This window comes from Mastigoproctus giganteus, chromosome 3 (assembly GCF_048544385.1).
Source record: "Mastigoproctus giganteus isolate SK-2022 chromosome 3, ASM4854438v1, whole genome shotgun sequence".
NCBI classification, from domain to species: Eukaryota; Metazoa; Arthropoda; class Arachnida; order Uropygi; family Thelyphonidae; genus Mastigoproctus; species Mastigoproctus giganteus.
In genome coordinates, this window is record NC_143577.1 from 228382222 (window position 1) to 228401772 (window position 19551).

Here is a 19551-nt window from a genome sequence, read left to right on the forward strand (position 1 = left end):
CTTTATAGCACCAGATGTTTCATGTGAAGTTGTTTTTGTAATTAACAGTATTTTATTCCAGTCTATAGTTTGATTTGGAGGTATTGTCACCTCTGTTTGAGTGGTTATAGTTTGCTGTCATTTCACTGCTGAAGCATAGGAGCATAAAGGTTTGGTAGCAAGTATCTGTTTTCTTGCTTTGGGATAAGACACTTTATTTTCTATCTTTTACTTCTGTATTTGTTTTCCCAATATTCACATTTTGCATGTCTTTGAGAAAGCAGTGTGATTTTCGTGACAGTTTGGTCAGAGTGGTAAAGTGGAGGTGCAGTTTCCTTGATCGTGTTCTTTTGATTGAAAGGTCCCATTCTGTAATAACACCCTTTGATGTATTCAGGGAGTTATGTTGTTGTTGTTGTTGTGGGTATTTCATGGTGCATAAGCTGCTTGGCTATAATGTGCCTATTAGTTTATTATAAAAAGGAAATCAGAAAGTCTCGTACAGTCAGTAAGTCCTTAATCAGAAAAGATTAAAAATTCCAGTTTGCTTGAGAAAGCGGAAAAATTCAGAAATATTGGCTTTGTTACCAATCAAATTCTCTAGAATTATTGGTTGACGAATGTTAACCAGCAATTGCAGGGTTGAAATTCTGTCTTGTTTATAATAGGAGCAGTCAAGGAGAATGTGTTTAACAGTCATATTTATATAACAATTAGGACACTGTGGTGGATCATCTTCTGTGAGTAAATGAAGGTGAATATGACCTATTCTTGCTCTTGAAAGGATTATTTCTTCTCGTCTTGATGCACCGACACTAGAGTGCCAGATTTTCGGATCCTGTTTAATCTGAAGGAGTTTATTATTTGTTTGAGAATGCCATAGTGCTGCCCATTCTGATAGGCATGCAACAGGGAGTTTATGTGGGGTAATTTCAACTGGTAGCCCCGCAAAGGTCTTTGTTTTAAGCAATTTCTCAGACTGATGACTCTGAGGTGTCTACTAAGAGATCATCTGATCGTAGTCATTTTATCATTTTTGGTGAGCCAATCATGGACTTTATAGTCTTCTGAACTAAGAATGGTGATAGTTTCCCAATGGTTGTGTTGTTAACACGTTGACTGCCACATCGGCCGTATACGTCCGACACCATTATGTTTTTCAGGTGCCGCGTCGAACATATATTGCTGACACCTACTGTTTCAGTGGGAGCTGCATCGGCTGTATAGCGCCGATGATTGTTGGAAATTTACGTTATTTTTGAAAAGTGTGGGCATTTTAATGGGGGATCTAATTGAGGTGTATAAGACTTTAAAGTGGGATGTTGTTGTTGTTTGGTTTTTAGGAGCATTAGCAACTAAGGTCATATTGCTCGGGGAATATGCGGTGGTCATTCCCTGACCTTTCCGCATCCTCCGTATTTGGTGGTGACAGGCTCGAACCCCGGTCTAATCAAGAAGCGTGTGCTACGCACTGCTGCTCCTTCCCACCTGGCTACAGAGGCGCCAGCCTTAAAGTGGGAGACTAAAAGGAATGTGATTGTATATTCTCACTGGAATGAAAGATATGGATATATAAAAACTGTAAAAATTATAAATATAAACCAACTCAGGAAGTATGCCTTTGCCTAATGGACAACTGATCACTGGAATAAATTCTCTCTCAACATTGCTCAAGTTGAAAGATTAGGAAAATTTAAGGAGGAACTGGGCAGGTTCTTAGTAGCAGTAGCAGCAGTGGCAGTGACATGTGATGCAAGAAAGCAAGTGTATGAGCTTATGCAGCATCAGCCAAAAAAAATCACGCCATTCCTTCCAAATGCCTGTCCAGTTCCTCCTTAAATTTATTTAACCTATCAACTTCCACGACAGATGGAAGTTTGTTCCAGCAATTAACCACTCGCTGGCTAAAGGCAAATTTCCGCACATCTATTCTACATCTGTCTTTTCTTAATTTGAATTTATGCCCCCTTAGGTTCGTAATCTGAACAAGTGGAAGGATCCCATCAGAATTCAGCATACTCAACCTATTCAAGGCTTTATACACCTCAATAAGATCACTGTGCAGGTGCCTAGTCTCCAGCCACTGCAATTTGAAGAACTTAAGCCTCTCTTGGTAAGAGGATCCCTTCATTCCCCTCACCAATCTTGTTGCCCTTCTCTGTACACGCTCAAGCAAATCTGCATCCTTCCTAAAATGAGGCCTCCAGACCTGTATGCAGTACTCAAGGCATGGCCTGACCATTGTCTTATACAGAGGGACAATCATCTCCTTTTCCCTGCTAGCAAAATTCCTATATATTATTGAAAAAAATCCCATGACCTGCCCTGGCAGCCTGTCTGCACTGCTTAGAAAACTTCATATCTGACTGCACAATTACTCTCAGGTGCCTCTGTAGCCAGGTGGGAAGGAGCAGCAGTGCATAGCACATGCTTCTTGATTAGACCGGGGTTCGAGCCCATCACCACCAAATACGGAGGATGCGGAAAGGTCAGGGAATGACCACCGCATATCCTGAAGCAATATGGCCTTAGTTGCTAATGCTCCTAAAAACCAAACAACAACAACAATTACTCCCAGGTCTTTTTCATTTTCTACCACCTTAAGTGTAGTACCACACAGTTGGTACGTTTCCCTGGGGTTACTTCTACCCATATGCAGTACTTTGCATTTGTCAAGGTTAAACTTCAGTTGCCACTTCTTAGCCCATCTGCTCAAATTATCTAGATCCTGTTGCAGTAACACACTGCCATTACTGTCATTAACAACCCTGCCAATCTTTGTATCATCTGCAAACTTCGACACTAAGCCAACTGATGATGTGACAATAAGCACATTGGGAAAGTATTTTTGGCACATGCAGAAAAAGTCTGACTTCCTTATATCGTCTGACCACTCTAATATTAACATATGCATACAACTAGAAAGAACAAGAAATATGACAGAAAGTATAAAGTATCATCAACAATGGTTAAAATTAAACAAGAGATGTGTGACAGAAATGGAGTTTAAAGAACTTTTAGCCCAAAGTTTCATGTCTACACATATTTCCCTGTATTTAATGTTATTAAATTGGAAGTAAATTAATAATGCTGGTTACAGAAGAGGAATTTTCATTATAGCCCATACTTTTATTAACAAACTTCATCATTACCTTTTGTCTTGGTGTATTATTCACGAAGTACTATGCATTATATGTCTGTAGATGTGCACGTTCACAGGCTGACTATATGTTGTGCAGCCGAAAACCCACAAATAACTCACAGGAGGGAGCCCCACTCCCTTCATCTGAGTTCAGCTAACTATAGCCTTGATTCAAGAGGCTTTTAGAAATTCCTTCAGTCTATGACAGGACTTGAAATCAGGCCTCTTCAAATAAGTGATGAAATCACTATACTATCATGCAGAATTAGCTTCCATCCTGAAAGGAATGCCTCCATCCAGGTAAAACTGCATTGGAATGGATTATAGAAGCAGTGTATGGGGGGAGGGGGGAGGGAGGGAGGGAGGGAAGGAGGGAGAGAGAGAGAGTATACGAGTATCACTGTGTGTTCAATTATTAGCACAACGAAATCCATTAGCTTCACTTACTAGAAAGAAGTAAATGAAGCTATTAATAGTACTATCATGCATACTTTTTCTAATACCTCTGATGGCAAGGGTAACAATAATAAAATTAATATAATATTTTACATACACTGCCCTTCAAAAATATTAGAGAACTGAACCTCCTGATATGCCAGTACCTCTTAAGGAATCTACATGGGGGGCCCATTATCTGGTAGTATATGAAAATGGACTTACCTCTAAGTAAAGCTGCATAGCTGTGTGTTGTCATTAATGATGGTTACTGTGAGGGAAAAATATATGCTACACTAGCCAATTCATGAGACACAACTGTTGGTGTCTGTGCAATGGGAGAATCCTTAAGGGTCACAAGATGACACATATGTATCAGTGCAGACAATGTCAAAGGTCTATAAACAGTAGCCATCAACTGAAGAAATCTAGAGCAAGAGGCATAAAGCAAGCTTGAAGATGCTACTCTATAACTGCTTTCCCTGAGATGTAAGCAAAAATCAAAGGTCACTCTGTAAGCTTCTTGTGTCTGAGCAGATTACATAACCATTTTCAGTGGTGTGAATGGTAACAATGACCATGGAGCAGTGAAAACATTTAATGCTGTCCAATGGATCCCATTTCACACTGTATACCACTGGCAGATGTATAGAGGCATGGAGGAAGCCTCATTACGGCACTGATTCCAGAATGCATTGTCCCCTGTCCAGGATTCTGATGGAGATTCTGGTCCTCTCAACATCCTCAAGAACTGCCAACCTTGGGTATACTGAAGTTGTGTTTTGCCCACCCATTCTTCTTGCACTGATGTTGCACCATGACAGTAATGGAATACTCCAGGATATAATGGTTGATTGCATCTAGGATAATGCCACTGTGTACAAGGCAAGAAATGTGAGAACAGCTGGAAGAAGACTTCAGATATATACAGAATCTTCTTTTGACCCAGAAGTTCCTGGATTTCAATCCAATTGAGAAATTTTTAGATCTTTTGGGATGATGCATAAAGAAGAGAGTGGCAACGAGTGTTAACGAATAGAGAAAACCAAAATAGGGATATTTGTGTTCATAATGTAGAACAATGCCAAAGAGAATTGCTAATGCAACTGCAGCCAAAGGAGGATCAATGCACTATAAACTGTGTTCTCTAATATTTTGGCAAGGGGCGTATAATCAGTAACTATAAACACCAGGATTATTTTTTATTACCAGTTTGCTTCTAAGAGTTCCTGTATATCCTTATGTCCAAAATGTTTTGCCCAATCATGTGCACTAAGTTCGTTGGAGGCTAGAACTCTGACATTTGCTCCAAGAGCTAATAACTGTTCAGCAACATTTATATTTCCCCTTGCTGCTGCAGCCATTAAAGCAGTTGCACTGGTCTCGCTATGCTGATAATCCACTGTTTGATAAAAAAAAAAAAAAAAAAAAACAAATAAATAATAATAAAAAAAAATACTGGATGATTAAAAGAGTCAGTTTTCAAAAAAAAAAACTGAATTATTATTTATCTTTCTTTGAAACATTATAAAAATGTAATTAAAAATAAAAACAAAAGCAAATCTTGCTCCTAATCTTTTAGAGAGTTTTTTTTTTAATCTAACCTGCAAATTTCGCCCTTCTCTTGATAAATTTAAAGCAAATTAGTTAAAATTATTTTTGATTATAGACTAAATAAACAAAAAAAATTGGTAATTTTGTGTATCCATGACAATCTAATAAAGATGGAAGATTAGACATGGAAATAAATAACAAAAAAGTAAAACAGGAAGATCAGAAAGCTAGTTTAACTCAACAGGACCAAAACAGATATTAGTTCAGACAAAATGAGTTGTATGTACCCTTCTTGTTGCCTATTTATACTGCATGTTGAACTTTACATCCTTCTGAATTGTAATCCCTAATGCTTTTTCATCCTGAACATCCATTAATTCCTTTCCATCTAGAAGTTACTCCTGAGTTTTTGTTATCCAAGTGCAATACCTTGCTTTTAATATCATTAAACTTTAGCTGCTATTTATCAGACCCTACTTACAATCGGTACAAATCCTTCTGAAGCAGCACTGCCTGGTTCCAATTGTTAACCATCCTTTCAACCTTTAAGTCATCAGCAAACTTTGACATCTTCCCCTGTATTCCCTCATAAATATCATTTAGGAAGATATGAAACAAGAGAGGCCCAAGCACTGATCTCTAAAGAATCCCATGATCCACCAATGGATCTTCCCTGTTATTCTGACCTGCTCTAATTTATACAATAATTTTCATGAGAAACCGTATCAAAAGCCTTACTAAAATCCAGATATATGTTAAAGTTGTTTCTCACATCTAGCTATTTTAACCTAACCTTGTCATAGTAATTGATCACTTTTGTCATGCAAGCTCACCCCCTACATGAAACCATGCCGAGATTCATTTATTTAGGATGCCAATCTTGTCAAGATGGTCCTGTATTAAACCACAGGCTCCATAACCTTACCAACCACAGAAATCAACTCATTGGTCTATAATTGACTATAACTTTCTTAGCACCTCCTTCTTTATGGATTGGGGGGATGTTGGCCCTTTTTCAGTCCAAGAGAATACTCCCTGAATATAATGAGTTAATGATTTCATTAACATTACTAATGGTTGGACGTGCTCACTTACTGCCTTTTTCTGTATATATGATGTACATCATCTGCCCCTTGGGTTTTTATGCTCTCTCAGTTTATCAGATAAGAACTTTCCTGCTATCATTATGCCATTTATTTTATAGCAGTACAACTCCACTTCCTTATTTCCTCATGGTATCCATGCTGTTTCAATAGTAAACATTGTTGCAAAATGCTTGTTCAATTCAGTCGCCATTTCAGCTGGCTTGCTGATTATACCACCTCTTTGATCTGTAAGGGGCCTATTGAATTTACTCTCGGATTTTTTTTTTTTTTTTTTTTATTCATATATGAGTAGAACTCCTTATTCCCACCCTAGCTCTCTTTTCCAGCAATTTTTCATACTCAGCTTTTGCAGGTCATACCCCTTCAGTAAAACAGTGTAAAGCAGTGCCACATATTAGGATTAGACTCTGCTGGAGCCAATGGTCTCAATGAGTCAGGCACTGTTAGCAAAACAAATAAGGACAGATTGCTGCATTTGTTGGCAGGCAGCAGCATACCGAATTGCAACTTTAACTACTACTCAAAAAACAAACTGTAACTGTAATCACATATGTCCTAACATTCATTGCACCAACTGCCCATGATCCCTACACACTGTCAAGCTCAGCTTAAATGGTATCGTTGCAGCTACTTGGGATGACAAGGTGCTCTCTTCGCCAACAAGTCTGGGGTTCTGTAGATGGTATAATTGGAGACAGATTCAGCTGCCGTCTATGAACACCACACACTGGCCCACAGGGTGACCTTGTTTGGGGAGGCATTATTTTTGGTAGAAAGTCACTTCTAGTATGCATAACAAGTAGTTTAAATCAGGTGATACACTGGACATTCTACATCCCCACTGCACTATATTTCCACTTCTGTATGAAATCCCTAATGCCATCTTCCAGAAAGATATTACACTCCCACATACTGTTACCATCTTGGGTAGATATCTACAAGGCACTCGGCCTATTCTGTGGCTGGTCCTATCTCCCAACTTGTCACCATTTAAGAATGTTTGGGCAATGACTGGATGTTGTCTGCAGGCTCATCCTCAATTGGCCCAAAATACAGTTGCACTATGGGGTCAAGGGCACAAGGCAAGGTGGGCCATCCTTTGAATAATAACAGGAATCTATATACCAAGATGTGTCATTGAATGCATCACAAACCATGGCAGTGTTACATACAATGTTTGTTGTTGTTTGTTATTTGGTTTTTAGGAGCATTAGCAACTAAGGCCATATTGCTCCGGGAATATGCGGTGGTCATTCCCTGACCTTTCCGCATCCTCCGTATTTGGTAGTGACGGGCTCGAACCCCGGTCTAATCAAGAAGCGTGTGCTACGCACTGCTGCTCCTTCCCACCTGGCTACGGAGGCGCCGACATACAATGTTAGTGTGTAGTAAAACTGCCATGGTTCATAGTTCCATTATGACGTTGAGATGTAAATTAAATCATGTTATAATGGTTGAATCAAAACATATATAATGTTATGTTTCTTAGTATCCACATCTGTAGATGGTATAGTTGGAGACAGATTCAGCTGCTGTCTATAAACACCACACACTGGCCCACAGGGTGACCTTGTTTGGGGAGGCATTATTTTTGGTAGAAAGTCACTTCTAGTATGCATAACAAGTAGTTTAAATCAGGTGATACACTGGACATTCTACATCCCCACTGCACTATATTTCCACTTCTGGATGAAATCCCTAATGCCATCTTCCAGAAAGATATTACACTCCCATATACTGTTATCATCTTGGGGAGATATCTACAAGGCACTCGGGCTCCTCTGTAGCCAGGTGGGAAGGAGCAGTAGTGCGTAGCACACGCTTCTTGATTAGACCGGGGTTCGAGCCCGTCACCACCAAATACGGAGGATGCGGAAAGGTCAGGGAATGACCATCGCATATCCCGGAGCAATATGGCCTTAGTTGTTAATGCTCCTTAAAACCAAATAACAAACAATAACAAGGCACTCAGCCTATTCTGTGGCTGGTCCTATCTCCCAACTTGCCACGGTTTAAGAATGTTTGGGCAATGACTGGATGTTGCCTGCAGGCTCATCCTCAATTGGCCCAAAATACAGTTGCACTATGGGGTCAAGTGCACAAGGCAAGGTGGGCCATCCTTCATATAATAACAGGAATCTTTATACCAAGATGTGTCATTGAATGTATCATGAACCATGGCAGTTTCACTACATACAATGTTAGTGTGTAGTAAAACTGCCATGGTTCCATTATGACATTGAGATGTAAATCAAATCATGTTATAACGGTTGAATCAAAACATATATAATGTTATGTTTCTTAGTATCACTTCTCAGGTGAAGGCATATATCAGCAAAGCTGATTCAAGCTCCAGAACCTTGGCTATGTCTATTTATTTAGGCTAAGATCATCACTTCATTCTAAGATTAGTTTAATGCAATTCACATTTGAATTTTTTCTATTTTTGCTTTTGTAATAAGAAAGGTTCCATCTGTGGGTATGTTCTTTTAAAGGTACATAGTTTTATAATAGGCTTTGATTTTAATTCATACTTTTTTATTTTCCTTGGTTCAAGTTATGATAGTTATAACTAAAAATTATGTCAGGTTCATTACAAGTAGAACTCTGATTAATGCAACAAACCAAATGTAATTTATGTCCATGTTTTAATAAAGTTTAGCTGCACGTCTCATGATAATTGAAGCTTATCAATTAGTAGTATATTAATTCACATAATAAAAACCTCTATGTTAGCAATAGCATTTCACCTTGCTGCACTAGCATGAATTGAAGATTAGCATTAGTAAAACACAAAATATGAATGCAGAAAGAGAAAAATATTAAAAACACTAAATATGATTGCCTTCAGACAGAGAAAGTTTTCTTTTGTCTCTGTCTAAAGGCAGTCTTGTTTAGTTTTGAATTGACTGAAAACATAATTCAAAGTGAGTTCAGAAATGTCATCTGCAAGTAAGTAAGTATAAAGGTCTGGAGTGGCTGGCTACATCATCACACATCAATCCCAGGGCTGGATTTTGGTGTTTGTAGGCCCTAGGTACTTTTATTCTGAAATGCGCTAAAAAAAGGGGTAAAATTTTAACACTTTGACTGTGAATCATGTCAATTAAGTTCCAACTATAATAAACGATAAACCACCTCAATTGACGGATCGACCATCACTTCAATTCTTCTCGTTTTGATAACAGTCACTAGATAGCGTATGCGTATTGCATTGAAGCTCCTAGAGTCGATTGCGCACACATTTTCTCAGCTCGTTTTTCATTAGTCACAGCAAAAAGAGTGAGCTGTTGTTTTTTTTTTTAAATTTTTGCCTTCCTTCATAGGCCCTAGGCACTGTGCCTAAGGTGCCTAATGGGAAATCTGCCCCGATCAACTCAATAGCAAATATCTGAACGATCAACTTGAACTCTAGAAATGACCAGTGCATTCAGTTTGTGAATGACAAGGAAGGAATAAATTTTTCTGGGAAAACCTAGATAAATCTTCCTTTAAAAATTAGTTAATTCTTTGCCAAAGTTATCAGTGTTAAATGTGAAGGTTTCGCAGTCAGCATTAATGTATTTATGCTTGAAACAAAATGCTAAGAATTTTTCAGAATTTTTTCTTTAACTAGTTAGGTAATAACACATAAATAAACTACAAACAAATGAGTATTTAAAATATTTTTCTACAGTACATAAAGCTGAAAGAAACTGGGTGCTCCGTATTTTTTCATGTTATTATATATAATTGGCTATATATTGTAAAAATGTGCAATATAAGTAAAAAAAAATTACAGACCTGATACATTTTCTGATAAAATCAGCTGCATGAGTGAAGCAAATGATTCATCTGTGCCTGTTAGCCATGCTTCTTGAAGAGAACAATCCATCTGGTGAGCAAGATATGGTTCTAATTCAGTTTTTTCAGTAGTCATCTAAAAGGGGAGAGGGAAAAAATAATAAAACACTTAAACTACATATTAACTATCAAATATCCATTGTAACCATCCTTTAATGAATAAATAGGAATTCTCAAATGTGTCAGAATAAAAAAAAAAAAAAAAAAAAAAACAGTATCATTACAGATATGATTAACAAACAAATCTAAAGCACAAAAAAAAAAAAAAAAAAAAAGTAATATATAAATACTAATAATGTTTACACGATGTAAAAATTTTTAAACATAATTAATTTCTTGAGTTTCTTTGAATCTTGATTTTCTCTTCATTCTAATATCCCTAATTGTTAAATCATTTTCCTTGATAACTATAATATTACTAATTTCAATTGGCTTCCTTTTTCCAAATGTACTGATCCAGCTGATAAGGATACTGAGAAACTCATTATCATTAATAAGCTAACAGAAATTGCTCATTTATTTATTAGAAAATCATAACCATAACGATTCATCTCATATTTCGGATTTTTTCACATCAATAACTTTTCAAACATAACAAATGTTAAGTGTTCTAAGTATATTAGATCAAGGAAGTTTCTAATTATGTTAGATCACAAGCTGATCCCTTCTTTTTTGGAACCACTTTCTTATCAATATTCTTGTCAATGTTGTTCTTTCATACAATGCTAAATGGGATGATCTAGACCAGCAGTGTTCAACCTTTAGTACTGAAGGGTTGCATTTGGGGTTTTCTGAGAATCCTGCAGGCAGGCTAAGGAAAAGGTTTGTTTAATGCCATACTGTTTTAGCATCATAAGAGCCAATGAAGATGCATGCTGTCTTCCTTGAAAAATAAACTGCAGCATTTAATAAGCTTAATAAGAAAATATATATTTTTTAAAATTTATATTTAATTATGAATATCAATAAAAGAAAAATAAACTTTTAATATTTAAACGTCAAGAAATTATTTCAAAGCACTTGCAATTGTGTCACATATGTGTATCAAAATATTGGGGTGCATAGTTATCTGAACAGCCTTGAAAAGCTATAGTTCCATATTTTGGTAAGGATGTCTAATTTGATTAAAGATAATTTTCAAAACTTTTTTTTTTTTTTTTTTTGTGGGCTGAACCAGATTTCCTTGTCAAGAATAAGAGCTGGGCTGAAGGTAGTACTATGAACACTTGTAAGCTACACAGTTCCTATTCTTCTCTTTCTTGGTTAGACTACTGTTTAAAATCTAATCCTAACACTTGTTCCTATGCCATCACTGAGACTTTTCTTGTAAAAATGAAATCTTTTATTTCTCATTACACTTTAAGCTCTTTCCTTTTTAGTTTTGGATATGCTAATAATCAAAACTTTGGTTTCTAATTAAGGCTGTCCAGAACAAAGAGCCTTAATGCATTTCTTAGAGATAAAGTCCATTATAACTAGCTTGCATCACAGTTAGAAAATTTGTGAACAAGTCGTACTAAATCGAAACTCAATTTTGTACAACTTATGAGTATAAATCTCTTGTCTTTATTCAAATGGAAGTTTTTCTTTTTAGTTTTCTGCTAAAGCTCATCCATCCCAATGAGATCACACCTTTTTTGATAGCACTGTTCCATTAAATTACATCCTGGTGGAACATTTTACCATTTTTTACTAATAGCACCCAATTTACTGAGGATAAAATGCAAAAGCCTATTTTAAGAGTCACCAAACATCAATATAAATTATTAGAGTTAGGCAAGTTTTTTTCCACCAGTTTAGTTTTATTATTATTATTTTTTTTTAGGTGTGTATTAGTATATATGCATAACATGCCTATTGTCTTCTTTTACTTCCATCTGTCCGCAGGTAATAATTCAGCTCCTAGTGGATGCATTTTCATGAAATTTCATATTTTGTCAAATCATTCCAAATTTCATTAAAATCAGATCAATAGAAATCTGGCAGTTTTCATGAAATTTTATACTTTGCCTTTTAAAAAGATTTAGTGAGTAATCTTAAATTTTATTAAAATTGAACTAATAGAATTCCAATAATCATTAATTCATTGTCTGTCTTCCACAGTTGCAACTTCCAATGGATGAATTTTCATAAAGTTTTATATTTTTTCTCTTTTAGAGTGATATGTAAAGCCTTCCTAAATTTCATTAAAATTGGACCAACAGAAATTCAGTAATTATTATTTATTTTTTTCCATACACATCGCACTGGCTATTCATATACCAAATACTGTAGCTGAAGCCTGGATATTATGTTTGCTGCATGCTGGGTGTAGGAATGAATGGGCAATATGACAGAAGTGCAGAAATGAAACATTCTTGGTTAGCGCATAAAAGTCATTGCTTTTTTGCCTGGTTTTTTTTTGTTTTAAATTATGAATTATAACTATTTGCTAACAATAGCATTAGCTGAGGCATATGATGCAAGAAAGCAAGCTTATACAGCATTAGAGAGAAAAAAAAAAACCAAAAAAAAAACCTTCCCAATTTCACCCATCCGGTCACTCCAAATGTTTGTATAGTTCACCCTTAAATTTATTTAAGCTATCAACTTCCACAACAACAGATGGAAGTCTGTTCCAGCAATCGACTACCCACTGGCTAAAGGCAAACTTCTGTACAGCTGTTCTAAAACTGTCTTTCCTCAATTTTAATCTCTGCCCCCTCAGATTCTTAATCTGAGCAAGCTGAAGCATCCCATCAGCAATGAGCCTGCTCAAACCATTCAAGGCCTTATACACCTCAATCAGATCACCTTGCAGGTGTCTAGTCTCCAGATGTTGCACGTTCAGAATTTAAGCCTCTCTTGGTAAGACCACCTCTTTGTTCCTCTCACCAATCTTGTTATCCTTCTCTGCTCGTTCTAGCAACTCTACATCCTTCCTAAAATAAGACCTCCAGACCTGCACGAAGTACTCAAGGTGCGGCCTGACCATTGCCTTATACAAAGATTTAATCACCTCCTTGTCTCTGCTAGCAAAATTCCTATAGATCATTGACAAAACTCCTTGACCTGTTCTGGCAGCCCAACTGCACTGCTCAGAGAACTTCATATCGAACTGCACAATTACCCCCAGGTCTTTTTCATTCTCCACCTCCACGAGTGTAGTACCACACAGTTGGTATGTTTCTCTTGGGTTACTGAAACCCATATGCAGTACTTTGCATTTGTCAATGTTAAACTTCAGTTGCCACTTCCCAGCCCATCTGCCTAACTTTTCTAGATACTGTCTTTACTATCAATTAACAACCTTGCCAACCTTTGTATCATAAGCAAACTTGGATATTAAGCCTGATATACCTTCATCGATATCATAGATAAATACACAAAACAACAATGGGCCCACCACCGAACGCTGTGTGTTTGTTTGTTATTTGGTTTTTAGGAGCATTAGCAACTAAGGCCATATTGCTTTGGGAATAGGTGGTGGTCATTCCCTGACTTTTCCGCATCCTCCATATTTGGTGGTGACGTGCTCGAACCCAGGTCTAATCAAGAAGCGTGTGCTACGCACTGCTGCTCCTTCCCACCTGGCTACGGAGGCGCCCACTGAACCCTGGAGGACTCCACTAATAACATTAATCCACATAGAGCAGTATCCATTTATTATCACTCTCTGCCATCTCCCACTCAACCATCCCTTTATCCATTACAGCAACTTGCCCTTAATGCCATACTGCTCTAATTTTAACAGTAGTGTTCCATGTGCAACAGTATTAAAAGCTTTCCTGAAATCCAAGTATATGATATCAAAATTATTTTTGCATCCAGTTCCTTTGTGACCACATCACAGTATCCAATCAAATTGGTCAGACAAGACTTCTCCTTAACAAACCCATGCAGTGTCTGAACTATTTTGTCTAGGTGATCCTACAATGCATCTGTAACCAGTGACTCCTGTCTAGGTGATCCTGCAATGCATCTTTAACCGGTGATTCCATTATTTTACCCAAAACAGAAGTTAAACTAACTGGCCTGTAATTACCTGTTTCACCCTCGGATCCCTCCTTTGTGAATTGGGGGATACATTTGCACATCTCCAGTCTGTGGGGACCTCCCCTGAATGTAAGGATGCTCTCATAGTTATGGCTAAGGGTTTCCTTACTTTCCATGATGCCTTCGTCAATATAACTGGATAGATTCCATCTGCCACAGGTGCCTTTTTTATGTTTAACTTCAACAATTTCTCCTCCACTTTGCTCTGCATTATTATAAAATCATTTAGTTCCCTGTTAGTGTTTAGTAAACTTCTGTCCTCCAATTCCTTACAGAATTCCTTATGTGTGAATTTAGATACAAAATACTCATTCAGTTTGTCAGCTTTCTGAGTAGGATCATCGACAGTCGAACCACCAATATCAAGTTGACCAATTTGATTCATCCCCTTATTTCTAGAGTTTACATAAGCAAAAAAGTCTGTTTTTCTTTGCATCCTTTGCCAAGGATTTCTCATAATCAGCCTTAGCTTCCCTAACCTCCTTTGTAACTTGCTTACAGACTAGTTTATATCTGCCATAGGCTTCTATGTCATCTGATAATTTATATGCATACCATGCATTTTTCTTCTCTGCTACTAGCCTCATTATATCATCTGACATCCATTTAGGTCAAAATGTCAAACAGTATTTCTTAGTTGGTATGAAAAGCCTAGTAGCATCCAAAATTAATTCCTTGAAGGCTTACTTACTATTTAGAATTTGCTGTTTTTAACATCATCAGTTGATCCCACTGTATAGGATTTAAAAACTGTCTGAGACCACTGTAGTCACCTTTACAAAAACAAAAACCCTTCCCTTTACCCTTGATAGTAGTTACATCTTTAAGAAAATCTGATATCAGTACACTGCGATCACTACCACCTAGTGGTTTCTTTGTCTGTAAAAAAAATTCTTAATGCATGAATAATCACTGCTGATAATCAGATCAAGTGTATTATTCCTCTTATTGCCTCTCTAACATGTTGCTGTAGAAAACAATCATCCAATAAATCCACAAAACCTTGATAGTGTGCAAGTGACCAACCCACAAGTTCCAGTCAATATCTGGAAAGTTAAAATCCACCATTACAAGACATTCTAATTTAAAATAGTTCTTGTTTATACTCTGGCACAATCACCAGGTCAGTAGAGTTTATGATAAATCAATCAATACAAATTGTTAATCATATTTAGCAGTCACGGGATCGAACGCTGGTCCACTCAAAGAGCGTGTGCTACTGCACTAGCGCTCCTGACCACTCGGATATGTCAGGCCTGAATTTACTGGCCCCCTCCATTTCTCTGCACAATTGTTCGTTGTATTCATCAGAGTCAGCGCCTCCGTAGCCAGGTGGGAAAGAGCAGCAGTGCGTAGCACACGCTTCTTGATTAGACCGGGGTTCGAGCCTGTCACCACCAAATACCGAGGATGCAGAAAGGTCAGGAAATGACCACCGCATATCCCGGAGCAATATGGCCTTAGTTGCTAATGCTCCTAAAAACCAAATAACAACAAGCAGCAGTGCGTAACACACGCTTCTTGATTAGGCGCATTATAGCCAAAGTAGCTTATGCGCCATCAAACTCCCATATCAACAACAACAGCTTCTTGATTAGACCGGGGTTCGAGCCCGTCACCACCAAATACAGAGAATGCGGAAAGGTCAGTGAATGACCACCGCATATCTCCGGAGCAATATGGCCTTAGTTGCTAATGCTCCTAAAAACCAAATAACAACAACAACAACAACAATCAGAGTCATTAGGCCTATAATACACTCCTATTCTCATTTGCCCTTCCCCAGTGTTTATGTTGTTGTTGTTGTTGTTATTTGGTTTTTAGGAGCATTAGCAACTAAGGCCATATTGCTCCGGGATATGCGGTGGTCATTCCCTGACCTTTCCACATCCTCCGTATTTGGTGGTGACAGGCTCGAACCCCAGTCTAATTAAGAAGCGTGTGCTACGCACTGCTGCTCCTTCCCACCTGGCTACGGAGGCGCCATCCCAGTGTTTATATCACACCAAACTGACTCAACATTGTGCTGTATACCCATATCAACTGGATGCAGTTCCTTAGATTTTGTGTGTTTCTTTACTAACAGCATAACCCCCCTCCCTTCCTATCCTTTCTGTACACATTGTACTCTCCAAATTCCAATTCTGCACTGGCTTATATCTGTGTGACACCATGTCTCTGATATCCCAACAATATCTGCCTTTGATGTTTTGATCAGTTTCAAATTCATCAAATTTATTTACTACACTTCTAGCATAAGTGTACATGTAAGTATACATGCACCTGTTCTAATGCAGTACAGGTATTTACTTGTTCCACGATAACTCCCAGCAGCTCTTGAAATCCCCAGCAACTTGCTCTCTAGGCTGCTGCTTATTACAATAGAAGCAGTGCAATAATCACTTTCGCCTCTTTTGTGGCTACTGTTAATCTTTTAGTCTGTGAATCCCCCCCCCAAGCTAGCAATTTTCCAACCCACCTAACGCTGCCTCAATAGCATCAGGAAATATTCTTGCGCTGTTTCTATTTAAGTGTATCCCATCCCTGTTGAAGCAATCTCTCCCGTTAGTAAGAACAGACCACGCTGAAAAAAAATCATACCCCATGAGCCTTGCACAATCTCTCAAGGGCCAAATTGATTGACAAGGCTCTCATCATATACTCTTTCCTATTGTCCCTGGGCAAAATTTCAGACACTTTAAAATTTAGCCCTAACTCGTGACTTTTTTTTTTTAACATTGACCTGTACTTGTTAAGTAAATCTGCAGATCTCTCACTCTTAAAGTCATTAGTGCCAACATGTACAACAATATCACCTTTTGTATCCTTAAAAGATGATATCTACTCTACAATGTCATCAACTTTTGCCCCTGGCAGACATACCCTGGTCCTGTTCCACCTATCCTTTTTGCATAATATATTCCCTGTCGGCCTGACAATACAGTCACCGACATTAACTAGCTCTTGTGGGACCAGCTCATTCTGCCTTGGAGATTGCCGCTGTGTTGCCTGATGCATAGGAGTGAGCTCTGGGGTTGAGTAGGGCAGCTGAGAGCTTGATGGGCCCCCTCATATTAATTTCCCCAAGAGCATCTACCCTACACCTAAAACTCTCATTTTGCATCAGAACGCAGAGTTGGCACCTAATTTCTTCATACTCTCTGCACATAGCACACAAAGACATCTTTCCTTGGCTAGATCATGGCCTGTTCTAGAAAGGTCCACAAACATTTTGCATTTTGCGCATTTTTCTAGACTGTGATGAGTTGGAGAATCATCCCCTTCGGTTCTCCCCCGAGCCACAGCACTATCGATAATCTATGAACACAGTTTTGCTGCTCTAGCCTGGGTTATGATTCTGTTTAAGTACAATTTAATTAATAATGAAATTTAATAAGATTAATAAATTTTACTGATTAATTGATAATACTATACTAACAGATTTCTAATACAGTGCTACATATTCCGCTATCTAGTTTTATGTTAAACCTTATGTTATCAAGTTCAGGATATACGTTTCGCTAGTCCGTATCGTATAACAATGGCAGAAAGTTATGAATGGTAAAATCTATGGACATTAAGTATTAACTTTCAAAATTGCTATCTAAATTCAAAATAAACCAAGGAGCTTGACTAGGACTATAAAGTTACTTATAGAAAATAATTTAATATAACAATTAAGTCAATAAAACGGCTAAATATAATTGAAAACTTAGCATTCTCTGGAGCTGCAAAATCTTGTCCAACACATGGATAACCTCATACCCAAATCATCCTGAAATATAATGAACTTCATACATTAACTAACTTGTATTTACCAAAAAACACGTGAACTAAAGATTATAAGATTTCCAGACAGCAAGATGAATGGGGTTAACTCTTTTTTTTTTTTTGCTATGATGCATTTTCAGAAAAAAGATTGCTTTCTTATGCATAATTTAATTTTAGAGATCTTTCCTTTCTTTGCTTTAAAAGACTTTACAAAATATTTTATTAAGCTAGATTTATATGCAATTGAGAAAGAAGTACCAACTGAGGATCTGTTAATGCTTCATATCTGTTATTTCTCCTAGCATGAATGAACTGTTCTCATGCTGGCTAGCTTACAGTTTCTCCATGTATTTCATATGCTTGTCTTTCTGGAATAATATATTTGGCTTTGGCATTTCTTAAAGATGTTTCTTTGTTTTTAATTCAACTCCTACTTAGTTATTTTTAAACATCAGATTAAGAGTGCTAAAAATTACAGTGGAAATGTTGACAGGTAATTATGGCTATTCTGTTAAGTAAGAATACTTGTTCCCCATTTAATAATAATAATAATTATAAAAAAATAAAAAAAATGAACGCAGTATAAGCGAAAATTTTTGAAATTACATGACGACAAAGAATACTTAATTAAAGCCAAAGAACAATTATCTGTTAAAACAAAGTCCCACCTAATTTGGCAGAACTGGAAGGCTTATGTGAATTTAAAGGATTAGACATGCAATTTAGATGAAAGAATTTAAAACAATTAATGGTAGGGGGCACACTCACAATAATGAAGAATGCAAATTGTTAATTAATTTTTTTCAAAACACTAATATGATATTAATATTTCCTTTCTTTCAACATTTTACCAACATTAAAATTAAAATATGACAATAACAGTTTGAATATAAAGTAGCCTTTTTTTTTTTTGAGTGATCCAAGAATTCAATACTAAATGTTCAGACAGAGATTTTGGAAAACACCTCTTTCATTGCTATTCAGCATATAGCTTAATTGCAATAAAGTTCAATAATGATGTATATAAATATTTGTCAATCAAAAGTAAATTCAGAAAATAAAGGGTAAAAAATTATATAATAAAATAATTCATTTTCTCATGTTACCTGTTGTGTTGCTACATCATTATCTGGTGAAATGAAGCCACTGTTCTCATATGCATCTATGCTGTCTTTTATGGTAAGTGCTGAATCTGAAGAACCAGAAGAGCTTTGACTTATGACAGGAATATATGAGCACCAAGATGCCAATTGTTGTCTTTGAGATTTTAATTTATCCAAGTCTTTTTTATATTTCTTCATTGCATCACTTATATAACCTGTACTGTAAATTTATTTTTTCATTTTATTTCTATATATACATAAATTAGCAGAAATATTACACATTTACAAAAATTAAGGCATCACTTAAATAATATCTAACAAACATATGCTTTTCTTGAAAGAACTTCACAATTATCAACTTTCATTCAAAAAACTTCATTACAACTGAGGAATAATACACAATTTTTTTTTTCTTAAACTGCATCAGCTATAGTAACTACAACCATCCACAAAAACATAATAAAAATAATAAATAATAAAATAAATAGACAGCTGCTAGAGACTGGTGTTATCATAAACCAGATGAATGGATCTGTGACATGAAATTCTAAGTGAACAATAGTGCTGAGGAAACAACAAATGA

At 36.8% G+C, this 19551-nt stretch overlaps 1 protein-coding gene across 2 annotated transcripts in view; it reads right to left on the bottom strand.

Annotated features, from left to right (window-relative positions):
- LOC150088812 (3'-5' RNA helicase YTHDC2-like) overlaps positions 1-19551 on the bottom strand; it is a 281725-nt gene that overhangs the window by 151044 nt on the left and 111130 nt on the right. For both annotated transcript variants that reach the window (XM_090369668.1, XM_090369667.1), the window contains exons 10-12: positions 18972-19188; positions 10000-10135; positions 4766-4958 (exon numbers count right to left, since the gene is read on the bottom strand). In XM_090369668.1, the coding sequence (XP_090225794.1) occupies positions 4766-4958; positions 10000-10135; positions 18972-19188 (546 nt within the window). The remainder of the gene's footprint in view (positions 1-4765; positions 4959-9999; positions 10136-18971; positions 19189-19551) is intronic.